Source organism: Tachyglossus aculeatus, chromosome 9, assembly GCF_015852505.1.
Source record: "Tachyglossus aculeatus isolate mTacAcu1 chromosome 9, mTacAcu1.pri, whole genome shotgun sequence".
NCBI classification, from domain to species: domain Eukaryota; kingdom Metazoa; phylum Chordata; class Mammalia; order Monotremata; family Tachyglossidae; genus Tachyglossus; species Tachyglossus aculeatus.
Window position 1 is genome coordinate 16701413 of NC_052074.1, and position 20163 is coordinate 16721575.

Below are 20163 nucleotides of genomic sequence, written 5' to 3' on the forward strand. Positions count from 1 at the left end.
CCAGTGGTGCACAGGAGTGGACAGGGCATAAAAGGCTACACAGCTATCAATTGCTACTATTACCTCTGGCTGCCAGCCAGAAGCCTCCTGATCCATGTTAGTTAAATGCACATTAATCTGAATTTGGCAGTGTAATCAAGGACCTAACTGAACTGTGAAATTGAATTCTGCGGTGGAACATCATTTGACCATTTTATGCTAAGACTGCAAAAAAAGATGAAGGGAGGGTAGGGAGGAAAAGAAAAGAAAAATTTGCCGCAGCATCCATTTGTCACCGGAGGCTGCTGCACAGTGACAAGGAGTTTGTGGTGAAACTCCGCTGCGCAATAGGAGGGAGAAACGATTCAGAGAACATGATCCCTCTGCTGTGGACCACTGTGTGGAAGAGACCTGCCTGTCCCCTATCCTGCCCCCCACCCCCCCAATTCCCCTGCTCGCCTGCAGTGCTGAAGATGGGCTGTAGGACACATTCACCCAAATAAGTTGCAGATGTGTTTCTCTTGGGAAACGTTAGCCAGCACTATTGCTCCCCACCTTTTCTCTTTTTGAAGCCACTCGAGCATCTGTTTAATATACCCATAAATTACATGTCAAATCCAAGCGAACCAAACACTTAAATCATCTGACCTGGGAATGCTTTCAACGGACACACAACAGTGCCCAAAACTATGCCCAAGGAAGCAGAAACAAGAAAAGGAGTGACTCCCCCAAAATGGTAGACAGCTACTTCAGGGGCTGCCCTCTCCACCTCCCCCACCTCTGAGCCTGTCCTTTTGTGGGCAGTTAGGCCATCACTTCCCAATCTTTCTTTGGATTTCAGTCACCACAACCCAAGATGAGCAGGCTGTTGGTATTTTTCTTCCTACTCTGTTTTCTCTCATCAGGCATCCATGGGTACGGTGGAGGAGGGAAGTGCTTCCTTGCTGTCTGCCAGGAATTTTGGTAAATTTGGGTCTTCCTCTGGTTTTGACACTCACCCACTGGCCATGCACACCTCAGCCTGCACATGTGCAGCAATATCCAACACGTGGAGGTCAGAGTTCTTCAGAGTCTCCCCATCTACCCCCAGTCATACTCGTGCCACATACACTGAAAGAGACTGTGAACTTAGCCCATATGCTCAATTATTCAGGTTAAACACACCACCTCAAGCACCAAGCTTCCAGGGACTAAGCGAATGCCAAGAGAATCAGGTTCTGTGGCAGGAAGGAGGGAGGGTCACAAAACTTCAAAAGGAACTTAACAACACTTCTGATTTCAAGTAAATATTTCATCATTTGCGTACTTCAGATGTTATTCAATACCTTTAGGAATGTTAAATAGCCAGAGAAGGGTTAAGTAAACACTGTGATTAAGTTGAGATGAGTTTTTGAGGAACAAACATAATACCGCTGACTTTAAGGATGGGTGTGAATAGTGATACCATTACACTTTCCCAATAAAAATAAGAATAATAATAACCATTAGACAATCATTGTGTGCCAAACAGTATATTAAGCATCAGAGTATCTATAAGATAATCAGGCTGGACACAGTTCCGGTCTCACTTGGGGCTCACAGTCTAAACATTAAAGCATTCTTTGCTGCCGCTATTGGAGACACAATGCTGTGCAATTCTTATTTTTTTAACGTGACTGACAAAAAGAAAATCGGAAAAATATCTTTGCGTTTTCTAGTTTCCTACTGTAACGCATATCTACGAATGAAGAAATAAATGTGAACACTGACTTTAAGATCAAGACGTCTATATTTTGGTCTCTTTTTCTTTGGCCTTATGTTGTTATATTCAATTAACCTCCCAAAGGAGATCCACAAAATCCAGACCTTATGCATGATCGGGTCAGAAGAGCAGATTAAGCTCTGACATGGAATCCATCAATACACCAGGGTGAAACAGAATGTCCTATGGCTCCTGAGTGGAATGGGTTCACTGATGCAGAATATTATTCACATGATTATTTTAACACTATGGCCTTTTATTGTGGGGCTGGGATAATGCCAGCTGATTTCCATTTTGTGTAGCAGAAATTAAACAGATTTTTTTAAAAAGGAACATTATTTATGGGAAAAATGGGTCGATTCAAATGGTAAAGGAAACCTTCTGGAATACAGTTAAAAAATACTGAGCTAAATCTGCTATTAGGTATCTTATGAGATGGGATGAATATCCTTCAGCATCATATGAAAAGCAGTGTGGTCAAATGGATAGAGCAAGGTGCTGGGAGTCAGAAGGACCTGGGTTCTAATCTGATTCACACACTTGTATGCTATGTGACCTTGGGTGAGTCACTTAACTTCTCTGTGCCCTGGTACCTTCATCTGTAAAATGGAAATTAAGACTGAGCCCCACATGGAACATGAACTGTGTCCAACCTGATAAGTTCATATCTTCCCCAGAGCTTCCCCTATGTGCCTGGCACGGAGAAAGTGCTCAAATATCATTTTAAAAAACCCAAACAAAACATAAATTCTTATTAAAATTTGAAGGGTTTGTATCTAAACAGCCCTTAAAATACCCCTTTGCATTTATTCTTGAAATACAAACACAATTGTAGGATAACAGATTCAAGGCAGGATTTTCATTTAATAAACCATTAAGCTACTAATGCACTTCTGAAAGCAGGGTTCTCTGGTTATTCGAGAGACAAAAACCTGCTGTTCATTTCTGGGAGTCATTGATGGATTTAGGCATTGTCACTGCTGTATAGAATATTGACTCAGTAAGTATCCATCCACCAAGGTCGGGAAAGGTTTTGTGAAATTATTTTCCTTGGTGGAGGTAAGCTGAAGCACAGGAGTTCTAAAGATTCTCTCTAGGAGCACAATGGAAAGAGTTTGAAAAGAATGAGGATAGGCTATGTTTTCCTAATACCCAGCTTTCCAGAGCAAGCATTGATTCATCTGCATATAAGAGCCCGGGCTTGAGAGTCAGAGGACATGGGTCCTAATCCCGGCTCTGCCACTTGTCTGCTGTGTGACTCTGGGTAAGCCACTTAACTTTGCTGTGCCTCAGTTACCTCAACTGTAAAATGGGAATTAAGACTGTGAGCCCCCTGTGGGACAACCTTGTATCTACCTCGGTGCTTAGAACAGTGCATGGCGCATAGTAAGTGCTTAACAAATACCACAATAATAATAATAATATCCTCTAGGGCAAAGGCACCCTTTTAAATAACCAGATAGGTGGGGGAAGATTGAAAGTGAATATGTCAGTCGGTGATACAGGGAGCTGATGACTGATAGGGATAGAGGGACAAATGAGGTACTGTAGACACAGAGAAGTTGTGTGATTTGCCCAAGGTCACACAGCAGATAAGTGGCATTGCCAGGATTAGTACCCAGGTTCTCTGACTCTGAGGCCCATGCTCTTTTCACCAGGTCAGATTGCTTTCTTCGCTTTCCACTTCCACTCATGTGGGTGAAAAAGATGGGTTTTGAGAGGTTACATGGTTGAAGGGGGGAATCAGAGGGTGGTGGGTCCTAGGTTTTCTCCTTAATCCCCTATGTTTAATTATTGTCACACATGATAATGTTAGCAATATTGCTACTATTTCTTATTACAGGACCCAGAAAGATACTTGGAACCAAATTGCCATTTGCAAAGTAATTATCTTGTCTACTTTTCCCATGATGGGGGAGGGGAAGTTCAAATGCATGAAACAGATGCTTCTCTGCACATCGTTTAAAGTCAGCTAACTGGACATTGAGAACTCAATTCTATCCTGTTTCTTCTAGGACTTTGAAGAAGATCATGTCAACTTTCCTGTTCCCCAGTTTCTTCTTCCAGAAAAGAAGATCACTTACACTGAATTGCATAATATAAGGAATATTATTAGTGGGATAGAACAATGGCCCATTCTGTGGCAATGGGCTGCATGGAGTTATAGGGTGACGGTTACCCTATTCTAGTGTTTAGTGTTAAACTTCCCTAACAACATTCCCTCTCCATCCTTAACTTTCCCTCTAGTAGCTCAGTGGGGATCACTAATCCATTAATTTATTTAACCATCCTTTAACCTCCTGATATCAGTCAATTGTATTTATTGAGTGCTTCCTGTGTGCAGAACACTGTATTAAGGACTTGGGAGAGTATAATATAACTGAGTCAGTAAGTTACATTCTGCTATTTCTTGCCTGCAGAACTTCTTTATGACAAACTCTGTATGTTCATCACCTGCTGTGGTAAGAAACATTTCCTTAATGCATTGTATCTATATCCTCAAATATTCACTGAGTATCCCTTACTTCCAGCTACGAAGAATACCATTTTATGTGTGTGCAGTCACGCACGGTGTCATGTGTGTGTGGGGGTCCATGCATAGGCTACGCTGAAATTCGAGCTAAATTCTATTGTCACTTCCCATCCTCAATTTCACAGCACTCTGCAGAAGTGATGACTGAATTTCAGTGCCAGGCACTGATTTACTGAATTAGCTTTATGCCTCTTGAATATAAAAGGTATCTCAAAATAAATGTTTGGTTCTTCAAAAAAGTTCATTGCTCAGTTCTATTAAAAAATCTAAATTAGATGAAAGAGACTGGCCTGAGCAGCAGAGCTGAAGAGCAGCCTGGCCTAGTGGAAAGAGCACAGGCCTGGGAGTTAGAGGACTTTGGATGCTAATCTTGGCTCTGCCACTTGCTTACTGTGCAACGTTAGGCAAGTCACTCAACGTCTCTGTGCCTCAGCTTCCTCACCTATAAAAAGATGGATTCAATACCTCTTCTCTCACCCCCCTGGACTGTGAACACCTTACGGGGCTGGGTCCAATCTAATTGTCTTGTCTCTTTCCCAGTGCTTAGTACAGTACTTGGTACATAGCACTTACAAATACCATTATTACTATTACTATACTTTCTATTTCAGGTTATACCAATATTATTTCAGGGAATATATAAAAGTTTCCATTTCTTTGTCTTTTATAAAGGCACCTTTCCAGAAGAGAAGCAACTAAAATGATCAATCTATCCATCAATGGTATTTACTGAGCACTCACTGTGTGTGGAGCATTGTGATAAAATGGACAGAAGAGCCTACATATGAGGAAAGGTGGAAAAGATTAGTCTGGGAAAACAGAGGATGAGAAGGGATATGATTGGCATTTTCCAGATCATGAAGAGTGTGTCCTGTATGAGTATGAAATTGTGTTCACCAAATGCCACAAAAATTTGATTGGGGGGGGGGGGGGGAAGAATCACTCATCAAAGTTCGAAGCAGTTACTTCAAGACAGAGGAGGAGAAAAAAACAGTACCCCGTTGGTGGTAAGCAAGTGACATGGATACTACAGAAAGTTGTTTGGGCAGAGAATACCAGTAAGTCTATAAAGGGCCGTAATAAATTCATGGATGAGAATGTCACAATGTGTTTATTAGAAGGAAAATTAGGGATACTAGGTATCTCTAATCAGTTGAATGGATAGCAGAAATCTTTCAGGCATCCTATGTTGCAATGTCTGAGACAGAACATTAGGGTAGATAAACCACTGGTCTGACCCAGGAACTGTAATATTAGAGTTGTTGATCAAAGAATATCTAAAATCTCACTGAATAAAATGCCATCCTTATTAGGCCTTTAAAGACTCCACTTCAGAAGCATGTTCCCATTCATAAGGATAACGATGATGCTGCTCCAGTGCTCTGCCCAATGTAAGTGCTCAATAAATATGACTGATTGATTGACATCCATGGTGTTACTGTGGTCCGTAAAATCCCTCTTTTGAATACAGCAATACCCCAAAAGAAAACCCTGTCTATTAGGAAGTACACTTCGTACAGTGCTCTGTGCACAGTAAGACTGAATGAAAACATGGGCTGTGAACTTTACCTTTGGAATGCACGTTGCAGGTTCTGACAGGCGGGGGTAAGTGTAGGAGCTGTATGAGTATCCCTGTTGGTTTGACTTGAATGCACCTGCTCCGTATGGGATGATTGGTTCCTGTAGCCCAGAACCCGACCTGGATCTCTGTCTCATGGCAGGCTGAGGACTCGTCTTATTTACATAGGACGACTTTGGCCTCTTGTCGTAATCATCCACCGACGGCCCCCACTCACTTTCACCATATTCCAGACTTTCCTTGGAGCACTCACTGGTGCCTGCAGTTCGAGAAGGCATGTACTGAAAAGGATCCCGATAATCTAGAGGGGATGCACTAGAGACCCTCTGATAGTCCCAGGGGAGGCCACTATATTCACTTGGTTTATTTAGCGCTTCCATGTGTGCATGGTAATCTGAAGGAAACCTGGAAATATCGGATTTGAACAACCTCATATCCGAATAGTAGACGTCGTCGGGCTTCATTTTCATGACGTGCCCATTTTGCTTGGCCCCGTGGCTGCCTTTATAAGATCGGTCTAACTCTTCGCCATAGATGCTTCTATCTCTATACTTGTCGGTCACATAGTCTGTGGCTGTATCTGATTCACTGGAATATTGAGAGAAAGTTATGAAGCCATTTTCCTCTGAATGGCCTCGCACATGGTTTGAGTTTCCCTGATGAGGGGTGGGAGGGCTCTCCTTCCTGAGGGAGTTGGAACGGGTGACAGAGATATTGTCAAACTCTTCGAGCAGTCCGTTGATTGAAGTCTCTTTTCGTGGCTTGTTCCCCCTAACGATTGTCTGGAAAGAACAAAAAAAAATAATTTTTGGAGGGGAAAAAAAAAAGCTTTTCTCCTTCATATTCTATGCTTTCACAAAAACCACCTATAAAGGATTGGCCTGCCAAGAGGAAGAGATGACTTTCAAAAATTACAGTAGAGAACTGAACCACAGAAAACAGTTTACTAATTCTTTTCCTAAGCATAGCCTATCACCAATGAGACACACAAAAAATTCTAAAAACTGTATGAACAGTGTTATTATTTGATGTCAACTATGTGTGTAATCCTGGCTCTGCCACTTGTTTGCTGTGGGACCTTAGGCAAGTCACAACTTCCTTGTGCCTCAATTTTCTCATCTGTATAACAGGGATTGAAACTGGGACAGGGACTGTGTTCATCCCAATTATCTTGTTATCTACCCCGATGATACAAGTACAGTGCCTGGCTCATAGTAAGCACATACAAATACCACAGTTATTCATTATTGTTATTATTATTATTATTATTTACCAGCATAAGTATTTGAAATAAAAACTTTTCCAAAGTGAAGATGCTTAAAATTTTAATGATTAATACTAGGGAAGGTAAATGCATACATTAAAGCAGCATGACTCAGTGGAAAGAACCTGGTCTTGGGAGTCAGAGGTCGTGGATTCTAATCCCGGCTCCACAACTTGTCAGCTGTGTGACCTTGGGCAAGTCACTTCACTTCTCTGTGCCTCAGTTCCCTCATCTGTAAAATGGGGATGAAGACTGTGAGCCCCATGTGGGACGACCTGATCACCTTGTATCCACCCCAGCACTTAGAACAGTGCTTGGCACATAGTAAACACTTAACAAATACCAACATTATTATTATTATTCTCTGGAATTATTTCAGATATGGTTAAGATATCAATATGTAATATTGTAAACAGCCACATGAAAATATTAACATCTTCTGCTTTTCCAAAGGACCAAAAATTGAAACCAGGACATCACTATATTCTGAAATTGCATCGGTGGAAGAAAATTTCAGATTTCTCACCTGATTGGTATATGAATGTTCATGCTTTAAAGCATTAAATTTTGGAGATTTGATGAGGCCAGAAAGAAGCTCAGTGACAAATTCTCAAAACCAAAATGTTCCCTTTGATGGGCACAATTCTTAAAGGGAATAATAGAAACGGGAAGAAAAAGGGCCAAAAAGCTTGTGATACTAGTCAGCTGCAATTTGACATAGACCAAGTTTGCAGCAAAGTACCATGGGGGTGGGTAAAGAGGTATGAAATAAAACCCATGTGAGCCACTTGTGTATTTTTTCCCATCTCTTAGTACAGTACTTTTCATACTCTAAGCACTTAGTAAATACTGCTACTGCCATAACAAACAAAAAAAGGAAACTGCAGTGGGACTTAGTTACTTTGTCTAGAGGGGATAAATATCTTTGAACAAATAATGGACAAGTTCACAACCCTGCAGGATACTACTACTGAATTTCAAACTCAGAGGGAAAAAGAAAATCATGCCAGAGAGTGTGAATTTTTAAAAACTGAATGTTTCCAATGTGATCTGATAGAGGTTATGGCATATATTTGTCCATCAGGAATCTGGACCCTTCACTGGCCCGAGATCACTCTCCCAGAGTAGAGGTTTCAGGCTTGCTAAGCTCTTAAGGGCAAGCTGTGCTTTACTACAGGCCTTTCATAACTCTTTAGCCACAGAAGAACCAGCCTGCAAATTCAGCCACCATAGTAGGTTTTTTCATCAAGCTCTAGAACTCTCCTCCTCTTCACTCTCAAGGCTTTGACATTTGCTATTGGAACCAAAGAGATTTTAAGCTCACATCTTGTCCTGTACTGTTCCCCAGTAGGTGTTTTCTGGAGCTACTTGAAGAATGCAAAGTGCACCTCCTAATCTAGTTTATACTTGGGCAGCCTGAGGGATCAAGGGATTATGATTATTTGAGAACCCATGAGTTCAGATTTTGGGCTGAAGAAGTGACTGGGGAAGACATTCCAAGTAGGATAAGTGGGTATTTGATCTCAAATGGAGAACTGCAAGTATGTGAAGCCTGTTGGAACGATGAGACCGGAGACAATGCTGCTGGTATCTGCTACAACAGAGAGTTAGTTTATCTGGACTTGGTTATTTGAAGAACCACAAGTTAAGCACTTAGTACGTGCCTGGCACTCTACTAAGTACAGGGGTAGATACAAGCTTATCAGCAGCGTGGCTCAGTGGAAAGAGCCCGGGCTTTGGAGTCAGTCAGAGGTCATGGGTTCAAATCCCAGCTCCGCCAATTGTCAGCTGTGTGGCTTTGGGCAAGTCCCTTAACTTCTCTGTGCCTCAGTTCCCTCATCTGTAAAATGGGGATGAAGACTGTCAGCTCCACGTGGGACAACCTGATCACCTTGTATCTCCCCAGTGCTTAGAACAGTGCTTTGCACATAGTAAGCACTTAACAAATTCCATTTAAAAAAAAGTCCATCTCCCACATGGGGTTTATAGTCTTACTCATTTTCCAGATGAGGTAACTGAGGCAGAGAGAAGTGAAGTGACTTTTCCAAGGTCACACAGCAGACAAGTGGCAGAGCCAGGATTAGAATCCAGGTCCTTCTGACACCGAGGCCCATGCTCTATCCTCTTGACCATCAACCTTCCATTTCTTTTTGGCCACAGACCCCTAACCACAGGGTTTTTTCAATCACTGGAACAGATCTACTTGAAAGACACGTATACTAAGCACTTGGGAAAGTACAATTCAACAGAATTAGCAGACACATTCCCCAGAATCTCCTAAAAGGCTCTATATCCATTGTCCAGGATGGATTAGAAATGGACAATAGAGAAGATCGTTTCTAAGATTCTTTGAAGTCCCCTGCTTCTAATTCTGTTTTGTGTCATACGCAGAAAACGACAGTCCTGAGAATCCAGATATAATGTAGCCTATGTGAGCCTGCAACACCACATTTTCCTTCTCCTGTATATATCTAGACTGTAAATTCACTGAGGGCAGGGGTTGGGTCTACTAAATCTATTTTATGTTCCCAAGCACTCAGTGCAGTGATCTCTACACAGTGAGTTTCAATAGATACTAAGAATATTTTAAGAAATGATGGTGACCTCAAGTTTACTTCTGTTCTACTTGAGGTTGCTCATCAATTTTTCCTCATGCAGATTTGTCTTTCTAACATATGAGGCTAACAAGCCCAAGATAAAAGCAAACACTTGCTTCGTTAGGCTTTCCCACAATTGTATCTGAAAAAGCAAAAAGGTTCTGTTGTAAAATGGCTTTTCAATGAATTGTAACCTGCCGTCCTTTGGAATTTCTAGTCATAAAATTTGATCTCAGATCTGTACACTGGTAATATGTGATCACAAGACACAATGCCCAGAAAGGTCTCTTGTAGGGCACAGCGGCAGGATGTTGAGAATATCATTCCCAATTCTAATTGAGCTTCATAGCATCTTTTGATTCTCCATAAGAAACTGGCACCATCTTCTTACCACTTCTCCTGCTCTCCATTGATCATCTTCCAATTTAACTAAAAAATTGACTATGCCAATTTAAAAATAGGCCAGTTAGTTCCAAGAATACCTGAAAGGAAATTACTCAAGCCAGAAAGGCATATCTATGTAATACATACATGTAAACAAAAACACATGTGAAGAGAGAGTACATGCACATGGAAAAGAAAGCAAGCCTCGAGCTTTTGGGTAATTACAAGACAATATTCTGCATTCTTTTCACTAATAAAATAAAAAGCCAATGCTTCAGCTTGACAACTGAAAAACAGTTTCTCCAGGTACATTTGGTGGAATATGTAAAATGTGAAAGTTAATTATAATTGTTTAAATTAATATTTTGCCTTTTAAATTTAGATAGCAATCTATATTTCACAAATTCTTAATAGTTAAGAAAACATATTAAGTGTAAATTTCCAAATCACTTAATGAAATTGGATGTATATGAGAAAAAAGCAACTTAAAAAATGGAGAAAATATATTTTTTGGAGCTGAATGTTTTAGCACAAAATAAGTTTTCAATAAACTGAATTTGTATAGCTCCTTCATGAAATTTTCCAGGATGAAGAATGATATTTTTCTAATTATATTTCTGTATGACAGTAGCAAACAGTCAAGCAGGCAGCTAAAAAAGGAAGAAAATTCAGCTTTATATGTACTTGGAAGTTGGGTTGGTGATGGAAAAGTATTTAGGAATCTTGCTAAAAGGTCCAATAATTGATTTTAATTTAAAACAAATCTCTTACCCTAATAATCTATTTTGTTAACGAAAACCCAAAGTCTCTCAAAATATATATTACAATTACTGTTCCACAGACTGATAGCAATCACTTTCTATCTCTTTACTTAAACGTGAAGACCAAAACCAGTATTCAAAGTTTAGCCTGTATATTAGTTTTTAAATTATAAATACTTCAAGTGTCAAAACATCAAGAAAATAGCTCCTGCATGAGTTAAATAGGAAAAATTTCCTGACAAAAACAAATGACAGTATACCCTAAGGCTATTTGAAAGACTTCAGTTAAAAATACAGTGCTATTCGGACGTTAGACTTCATCAGAATGTTCCCATTTTCCTATAAGGTTGGAACATTCCTACCACTTAAATGGAATTATGATTAGCAGACATTCATATTATCACATTACTGGTAACAATGATCAGAGATCATTGCACTACCTTACTAAAGGAAAACCATACTTGATAATAAAACCTGAATTACAATGAAGCTGAAGGTAGGGCATAGAAATTTAAAGAGATAAAATTTAGCTTTACTTTAGCCCTCCAAACAAATTAACAGTCCCTACAATATCTCCATTGTTTGAGATTCCATTGTGAATAATTTTAAATGTTCTATACAACTAGCTTGAATAAACTCATTTAAAATAAATCTATATGCCTCTCCCACAAAAAAATTATCTAATATATTTACCAAATTATTATTTTGGGAAAATTTATTCTAGCAAGATAGGTTTGGGATCATCTAAATGATTAATGTAAATAAAAGAATATGAGAGCAGGTCTAGCAATGGCAAGAGAGTCATTTTAGTAGACTCAAGAGATGTTGCTAAAAATCAAGTGCACAGCATCTTACAATTTGGTTTAACTAGGGTTCAAAAAATAAGTTAACGTCAATTTGTTAATGCCAATATCCATGTTTATTCAAGCACCTATATCAATGCAAAATATTATGCTGATTTAGATAGATCAATAACACAAGGAATTGAACAGCATTGGTGAATTGTACACCACACTGTCAGGCATTAAAATCAATGAAATCTAATCTATTTGAATTACAGCCCACACTTTGAAGCAGTAGATTTCATTTCCTTTCCATTGCATTCTGAACAGTTTCAGCGTTTGTTCTGGATACCACTGACAGTAGCCATATTTCATGGTGTTCCTTTAGTGGTCTGTCCTCTAGTGATAAGCTATAATGGATCTGTCTGTTAGAACAGCTGTCTTACCTTGTTCCCAAGAAGAGAAGAAAAACAGCTTCTGTTCTCAGATACTGTATTAGCCTTGACAGTAATTACATGGGTAATTAACAGTTTCACCCTAATAAGACCTTGCTTTTATTATTTTTAAAGCTACTATAACCTTTGGAGTTCACTAGGAAGGCATTCTATTTGCTCTTTTAAGGTAGAACTTTTAGAAAGCTGATGTATGCACATTTAGCCTGGCACGAAATGCATACAGACTCCCCATAAAGTACCATCCTATAAAAATCCTTTCTGAATGCTGATTTGGTTTGCCACATCTACTTCATTCTTTTTCCTAAATACGTTATATTAAAAATAACAACATCTTACTGAAAAGATAATCTTACTTGAAAGATAACACATGCATTTGAAGACTAAACTATGGAATTTAAATTCTGGGATGAAACTGGACAAGATCTCCCTCACTTCCAGATCTACTTCTTGTTGCATGGTAAAACAAACCCAAAAGACACCTTAACATTTTTGTAAAATCCATTTGGAAACAGACCAGAGAAACTTGCCCTTGGTCAACTGCAGGAACCACATTTTCACCATTAAAACCCCATGAAAACTAAATAGTAACAAGTCTGCCCTACATTCTGCAAGAAACTGAGTACCTGAAAACACCATAAAGACTTGAAGATGCAATCAAGATTTACTAGTAACTTAAAGACTGACTGGCTTCTTTGCTAGGATGGTTTTTACTGTTACTACCTGCTCTGAATTAAGATAGTAATAAAAAGCACTGGGCTCAAACACTTTATTCATTATTATTTGACAGCACTAGAGCTAAACAATCCAGGTAGGATAAAGCAGAATACTCGGTCACAGAATTGTCTATTCCGTGTGACCTACTTCATTTCCATTTTAGTAACACACCCTCTACATTCTGCCTAAATACCGCACTTCTCGTATCTGAAAGACTTTCAAATGTGGCAGATGGTAAGAAGGAAAACTCAACAAGCAATCAGCCATGTAATGCTCACTAATCCAGGATCCAACAAACAGCCGCTCAGAATGTGGTATTGTAAACAGAGGAAATGGCTCACATAGACCAAGAAGTGAATGCATAAAAGTAGTATTTCAAAAATCCAGGTTGCAATTCTACGATTGGCAAATGATCAGCTGTGGGACCAAAGAGAGTTGATGTTTCTTGAATCTGTTCTCTCAACTGGCTATGTTCAGCTCGCTTATTCCTAGCTGCTACTTGCTCACAAATGCAGGTTCAGTCTAAACAGAACACTGCATGATAATCCATTTTTGTTCTATTATTTCTCCAATTTTATTATGTATCTAGGTTGGGATTGGTTATGTCAAGAAGTCTAATATACGTGGCACTTAAGGAGGTAAGTAATGGATTTGTGTATGAATCCTTATGAAGAAATGGCAATGTCTGAACACTCACCTTAAAATTAATATATAAACATTAATGGTAACCCAACTGCTTGAGGGACTCATTTTTAGTAGACCAAACTTACCAAGCTTGGAGATTCATTCAATCATATTTATTGAGCGCTTACTGTGTGCAGAGCACTGTACTAAGCACTTGGGAAGTACAAATCGGCAACATATAGAGACAGTACCTACCCAACAACAAGCTCACATCTAGAAGGAGGAGATGTCTTTCTATGTCAAATACTCCCTTGGTAAGATCCTCTTCTTCCGAAACTGCAGAAAGTCATTATGAATTAGAAGTGTAGAGGCTCAAATATAGTTCAATCAATCAATCCTATTTATTGAATACTTACTTGGTGCACAGCACTGTACTAAGCACTTGGGAAAGTACACTACATCAGAGTTGGTAGACAACTTCCTATTTAAGCATATATAGATGTATGTATTATGTATAGCATAGATTGCACAATATAAACTCAGTAAAAAAAACCATGGAATAATGAAAAAAAGCTCTCTTCGAGGTTGATTTTGAGTTCATAATTCAGTCAGCAATTATTAACCAATGATAAACTCCAAATACAGGTCTCTGACAGGCCACAAGTATCCTATCCCTATCTTCAAAACCCTACTGAGATCACATCTCCTCTAGGAGGTTTTCTCTTTGAAATCCCTAGTCTCCCTACTGCATACCTTCCAACTGCTATTTCGGCCCATCTCTGTCACCTGCGCACTTAAATTACTGAGTAATTTATTTAAAGTTCTGCCTCCTCTGGTAGCTTATAAATTCCTTGAGGGCAGGGATCATGTATCAATTCTTTGATACTCTTCCAAGCACTTAATTCAATATGTTGCACACAGTAGGTACTCAACAAATGCTACTGACTTTTTAAAATGGCATTTGTTATGCACTTACTATGTGCCAGATACTGTTCTAAGCGCTGGAGTAGTTAGTTCATCACATTGGACACAATCCCTGTCCCACATGATTCATAGTCTTTATTCTCCATTTACAAATGAGGTAACAGGCACAGAGAAGTTAAGTGACTTGCCCAAGGGCACACAGCAGACAAGTGGGAGAGTCTGGAATAGAACCCAGGTCCTTCTGACTCCCAGAACTGCACTCTAATCACTAGGCCACCCTGCTGCAAGGAGTTGGGGAGGGTCTCTGTTTTCTTATGAAATTAGTGGAAATGATAAACAAAAACAAAAAGATAAAAAGAAAAAAGAAACATCTCCTATCCAAAAGAAAAACCTCAAACACACATGAAAATAAATAAGGAAACCAAAATTAAGAACAGAGGAAAGAAAAACAGTCTTGTTTACTACTCTTGCTTTTAGAAAAGTAGCTCTTGGATAAAGGGTTCTGATCATCTTCTCCTACCTGTCCCACTTGCAATGTAGCCATCCCTAGTAATCTGTTAACTCCCTATGTCAAGAAACACAGCACTTAACCTTTTTTTAAAGAAAGGACAGGTGGCTTTTTGGGTCCCCCATGGCTTCAGAGAGAACCTTGGCATTTCCTCAGAATGCACACTGGGTAAGAGTTTCATTTCCTGCAGCAAATATTAAATGAAAATCACCTCCTAGACTGAAGTATCTTTTAATATCTGAAGCGGGGGAGAGTTCTGTTGTAGTTATCTAGGAGGAGAGAGTGCCTCTGGAGAAAGAACCACTGCGGCAGCCATTCATTTGGAGACATACTCCACTCTGGCAGCTTGGCTTGCCTCATTGCTTCAACTGGGAGTGCAGGAGAACTTAAAGTGGAAAAAAATCTCCGGTCAGGTTCCCAGGAGTATTCATGATCTGTACTCGCATTCCCCAATACGAGTACAATGTACTCCCCAATGTACTCACATTCTGCTCACTCAGGAGCAGAACTAACCCCGACAAAGTTCATCCTGAATGAGGGTCAACACCAGAGAGTTCCAAAATTAATGGGTGTGGAACTTTAATTTTTTTTTGCACTTCACTGTGCATAGGTTGCTCCTATTCTGTAAAAATCAATCCAACAATGGTATATAGTGAGCGCTTACTGTGTGCACAGCACTGCATTAAACACTTCTATATAAAACTACATGAAATAGTTATGAAAATATCAGAGTACAGCAGCAAATTCAGATTTCAATACCTAGAAGAGATGACTCAACAACTGATATTTAAGAGTAAAGGTCACACAATGCTATTAGATTTTTGCAGAGAAATTTAAATGTAAACATTTGGACACACAACATGTACTATTCTCTATCATCTGATTCATTGCTGTTGGGTGTGTAAAAGTCTGCAAAAAGAAAATGATGGGTTTACTTCAAAAAGCTAATAAAAAATAGCACAAGATAATTTGTCAACTTTCCCAAAAGTCTGAAAATTTAGAGGCCCCACACCATTTTACTATAATCAGATTTGGCTGTAATTCTTCTGAAAAAGACATAGTGACTTCCACAAAATGTTCAGTCTTTACATTGGATGTCTTTGGTCTGGACACACAAAAAAATAGAGTCAACCAACTCTCTCATCCTATCCTGACTGGATTACTGCATCAGCCTACTCTCTGATCTCCCATCCTTCTGACTCTCCCCACTTCAGTCTATAATTTACTCTGCTGCCCAGATTATCTTTGTACAGAAATGCTCTGGGCATGTTACTCCCTCCTCAAATATCTCCAGTGGCTGCATGTCAACCTATGAATCAAGCAAAAACTCCTCACTCTCAGCTTCAAGGCTCTCCATCACCTCACCCCCTCCTACCTCACCTCCCTTCTGTCCTTCTATAGCCCATCCCGCACCCTCTGCTCCTTTGCCGCTAACCTTCTCACTGTGCCTTTTTCTTGCCTGTCCCGCTGTCGACCCCTGGCCCACGTCCTTCCCCTGGCCTGAAATGCCCTCCCTCCACACATCCACCAAGCTAGCTCTCTTCCTCCCTTCATAGGAGAGAGCTCACCTCCTCCAGGAGGCCTTCCCAGACTGAGCCCCCTTTATCCTCTCCTCCTCCCCATGCCCCCATCCTTCCTCTCCCCACAGCACTTGTATATATTTGTACAGATTTATTACTCTATTTTTTTTACTTGTACATATTTACTATTCTATTTATTTTGTTAATGATGTGCATATAGCTTTAATTCTATTTGTTCTGACTATTTTGACACCTGTCTACATGTTTTGTTTTGTTATCTGTCTCCCCCTTCTACACTGTGAGCCTGTTGTTGGTTAGGGACCGTCTCTATATGTTGCCAACTAGTACTTCTCAAGCGCTCAGTACAGTGCTCTGCACATAGTAAGCGCTCAATAAATGATTGAATGAATGAATGATTAAATGACTTGAAATATAGCCAACGTACAACATTAAAAGTCGAAAAATCATTACTTGTTGGGATATTACAGGCTTTAAAGTAGTAGCACACATATTAATTTTAACTTTGGCTAACCAAAATTTACCTCTCTATAGCTTAACCTTCAATTGATTTGGAAGCTTTATCACTGACCTTCCAAATATTCCTTATACACATAAAACAAAGCTTTCCAAGTAATAATAAAATGGGAGAAAAAGGTTCATCTAAAAATAATTCTGCTGCCTTAACTGCAGGGCAAATTTTTATTCCATGGTCCATTATTTAAAAATTGGAAATGGGCCATGCTATCACCTTTTGAATATTCCAAGAAAATTGATTAGGAATTGGTTTGCTTAAAAACATGTTACCACTTTAAAAATAATAGATACAATTCTAAAACTTCTAAATTAAAAATGAATCTGGTGAATTTTAATGGGGAATAAAAAAATAAACTCAGTTTGCTAACATTCACATTCTTCAGTAAACTACTTATCGGTCTCAGTCCTTCTGTTGGTCCAATGGAAAGAGCACTTCTTGGGAAACCAGAAGACCTGGGTTTTGGTCCCGGTTCTGCCAGCAGCTGGTTAATGTGGACACAAGAAGCACATTCCCTTTGCAACATGTTGCAACCCTACCCACCAACTCCTTGCACTTAAGTGTCACAGTAGGACCGCAACTTGGGACAGGGACAAGACAGTATTCCCCCTCTTGGTATCTCAATCTTATTGTAGTCATTGTTGTAGGAAAGATCACCCACCCTCCTACCCTCCCATCCCCCAGGCCAACTGCTGACTTGTCAGGCTGCTGGGTTTTCTGTTGCTCAGTCCCATCTGTCCACAGCAATGTGACATCAACTAAGGCTCTGATCTTTGAAATCCTGCAGCAATTCCATGTTGAGGAAGAAGAGCCTATGCCCGTGGCCTAGGGAATCAGAGTGGCCTCGTGAAAAGCGCACAGACCTGAGGACTTGGGTTCTATTACTGGCCCTGCCACTTACCAGCTGTGTGATATTAAGCAAGTCATTTAACTTCTCTATGCTTTAGTTTCCTCATCTGTGAAATGGGGATTGTACACATGTTCTCCCTCCTATCTAGGCTGTGGCCCCCAACATGGGACAGGGATTGTATCCAACCTGAATATCTTGTGTCTACCCCACTGCTTAAAACAATGCTTGGCATATAGTGTCTAAATACCACAATCATTGTAATCTCAGCAGTCACAAGAGTTACACACACATAGGCATGAATCCAGAGGTATCTGACTTTCCTCTCATTTTCAGATGATATTTTTGCTCAGATGGGAGAACTTTACCATTAACACCACATTTCAAAATATGAGATGTTACATGTCGATGAATTTCCCTGTATCACAGAACATGGTACCTTGGTAGTGGAGACACCTGTTATTAAAAAAAAAATTCAGCCTGGTTCTTGCTTGGGATTTTGACAACCCCTCTTTCATCTGGGAGTCATTTCATAAGTGATGCACATAGCTGTAATATTCTGGCCCAGGCTGCCGGCAGGCCGAGCCTAGAGACCAAAATCCTGGTAAAAGGAGGAACGTATTTCTACTTGTCTTCCCAAGAGAACTGGGGGCCCTTACATTGTTTTCGATGGGCTCTTTGAATAGAACTATGCATATTATCATTCAACAAAGCATTTAATTAACACAATTTTGGGGGTATAAATTACAATTTTCAAAACGAGGCTCAGGGTAGGCTGAATATTTGCATATTCACTAATCTAAGCTTGATAGTCATTTAACCTGATTAGTAATTTCACCTTTTTCACAAAGCTAATCAAAGATGTTCTGATGCCGTTTGAACTTTCTCAAATATTTTAGGGAATGCTAAAGCTGTGATTTTATGAACTGCAAAAATACAGGCTTTTATGTGACAGCTTCTGCCAGGAGGATTTGCCTGATCTTTATTTGGTTGAATTAATTTCGGTAGTACTCTCTTCACAGCTTTCTTTTCTTCAATTAGTTTTGAAAATGGGTTCCTAGAAAAATCATGCCAAGTTTGTTCAATATAAGATTTTCTCATTACATTTTCCTCATGCTTCTCCTCCATGAGCAGACAGCATAGATACTTTGTTCTTACCAACTTTAAGATAATGTTTTATTTATGAACCTTCAAAACACCTTCCAGGCTGACTATTCCTCTCTTTTATTGATGAGGAAGTTTAAGGCTCAGAGAGGTTAAGTAATTCATTCAGGGTCATATGCAAATGAGCAACAGAGCTGAGATTAGCACAACAGTTTTATGAAGCTGAGGTGCCGCTATGCATATGTAACAGTTCAGATGAAGGAGACAAGGTTTTAAAGCAGGAATCATCTTGTGAAAACCTGTTCTGATCTCCTCTCGTGAGTCCATGGCATTAGTTAGGGTTATGAAGAATACTGAACAGTCATTGAATCATACGTAGGTGGGGTCTAAATCAACCTAGAAAATTAAGGGACCTCCCAGGAAAGAATTCTATAACTTTCCTCAATTGATGGGTTCAGTGGCTAATCATCTTGCCAGGAAGCCAGGTTATCCATAGAAAATTACTCATTCAATGGATATTGAAACAAATAGTACACTGAAAGTTTCTCCCAGATTCTTCCATATTTTAAGTTATTTCCTGGAAATTAGGCATATTGGGGAAATGAACGATCCCCTTCAAGCACTAATAATAATAATGATTATGGCATTTATTAAGCACTTACTATATGCCAAGCACTGTTCTAAGTGCTGGGGAGGTTACAAGGTAATCGGGTTGTCCCACAGTCTTCATCCCCATTTTACAGATGAGGTAACTGAGGCACAGAGAAGTGAAGTGACTTGCCCAAAGTCACACAGCTGACCATTGGCAGAGCTGGGATTTGAACCCAGGACCTCTGGCTCCAAAGCCCATGCTCTCTCCACTGAGCCATGCTGCTTCTTGCTTCATTAGGCTATTAACTAGTGAAACAAGGAATCTAAACTCCTTTCCTCAATTGATGGGTGACTCAGAAGGGTGAGAGATAGAGTGGGGAGATGAGGGAGTAGTCAGAGAGTGTTCCTGGAGAAGCCATTTTAGAAAAGCTCTGATGACAGGGAGAACTGGGGCCTGCCGGATGTGAAAGGCAAGAGAGGGGATGTGAGTAGGAGGTCAATGTTCAGATACTGCGAAAGGGTTTGATTTATTGCCACCCCCTCCTCTACAAATGATAGTTGGAGGTTTTCTTTCCAGAACCACTATGTCAGCCCCCACCATCCTAAATATATAGGTCAGCTTGCTGCACTGTGAACATCTGCTGCTTTTCCAGTCAGCAGCTCAGAAGGTGGTAGGTCACTTCTGCTAGATAGAGCTAGATAGAGTCAAGCCCGGTCACTGCAC

The 20163-nt window shown here is 39.9% G+C and overlaps 1 protein-coding gene across 4 annotated transcripts in view; it reads right to left on the reverse strand.

The window, feature by feature from the left end:
• PAK5 (p21 (RAC1) activated kinase 5) overlaps positions 1-20163 on the reverse strand; it is a 232499-nt gene that overhangs the window by 18379 nt on the left and 193957 nt on the right. For all 4 annotated transcript variants that reach the window (XM_038751594.1, XM_038751595.1, XM_038751598.1 and 1 more), the window contains one exon: positions 5823-6614. In XM_038751594.1, coding sequence (XP_038607522.1) covers positions 5823-6614 — 792 coding nt within the window. The remainder of the gene's footprint in view (positions 1-5822; positions 6615-20163) is intronic.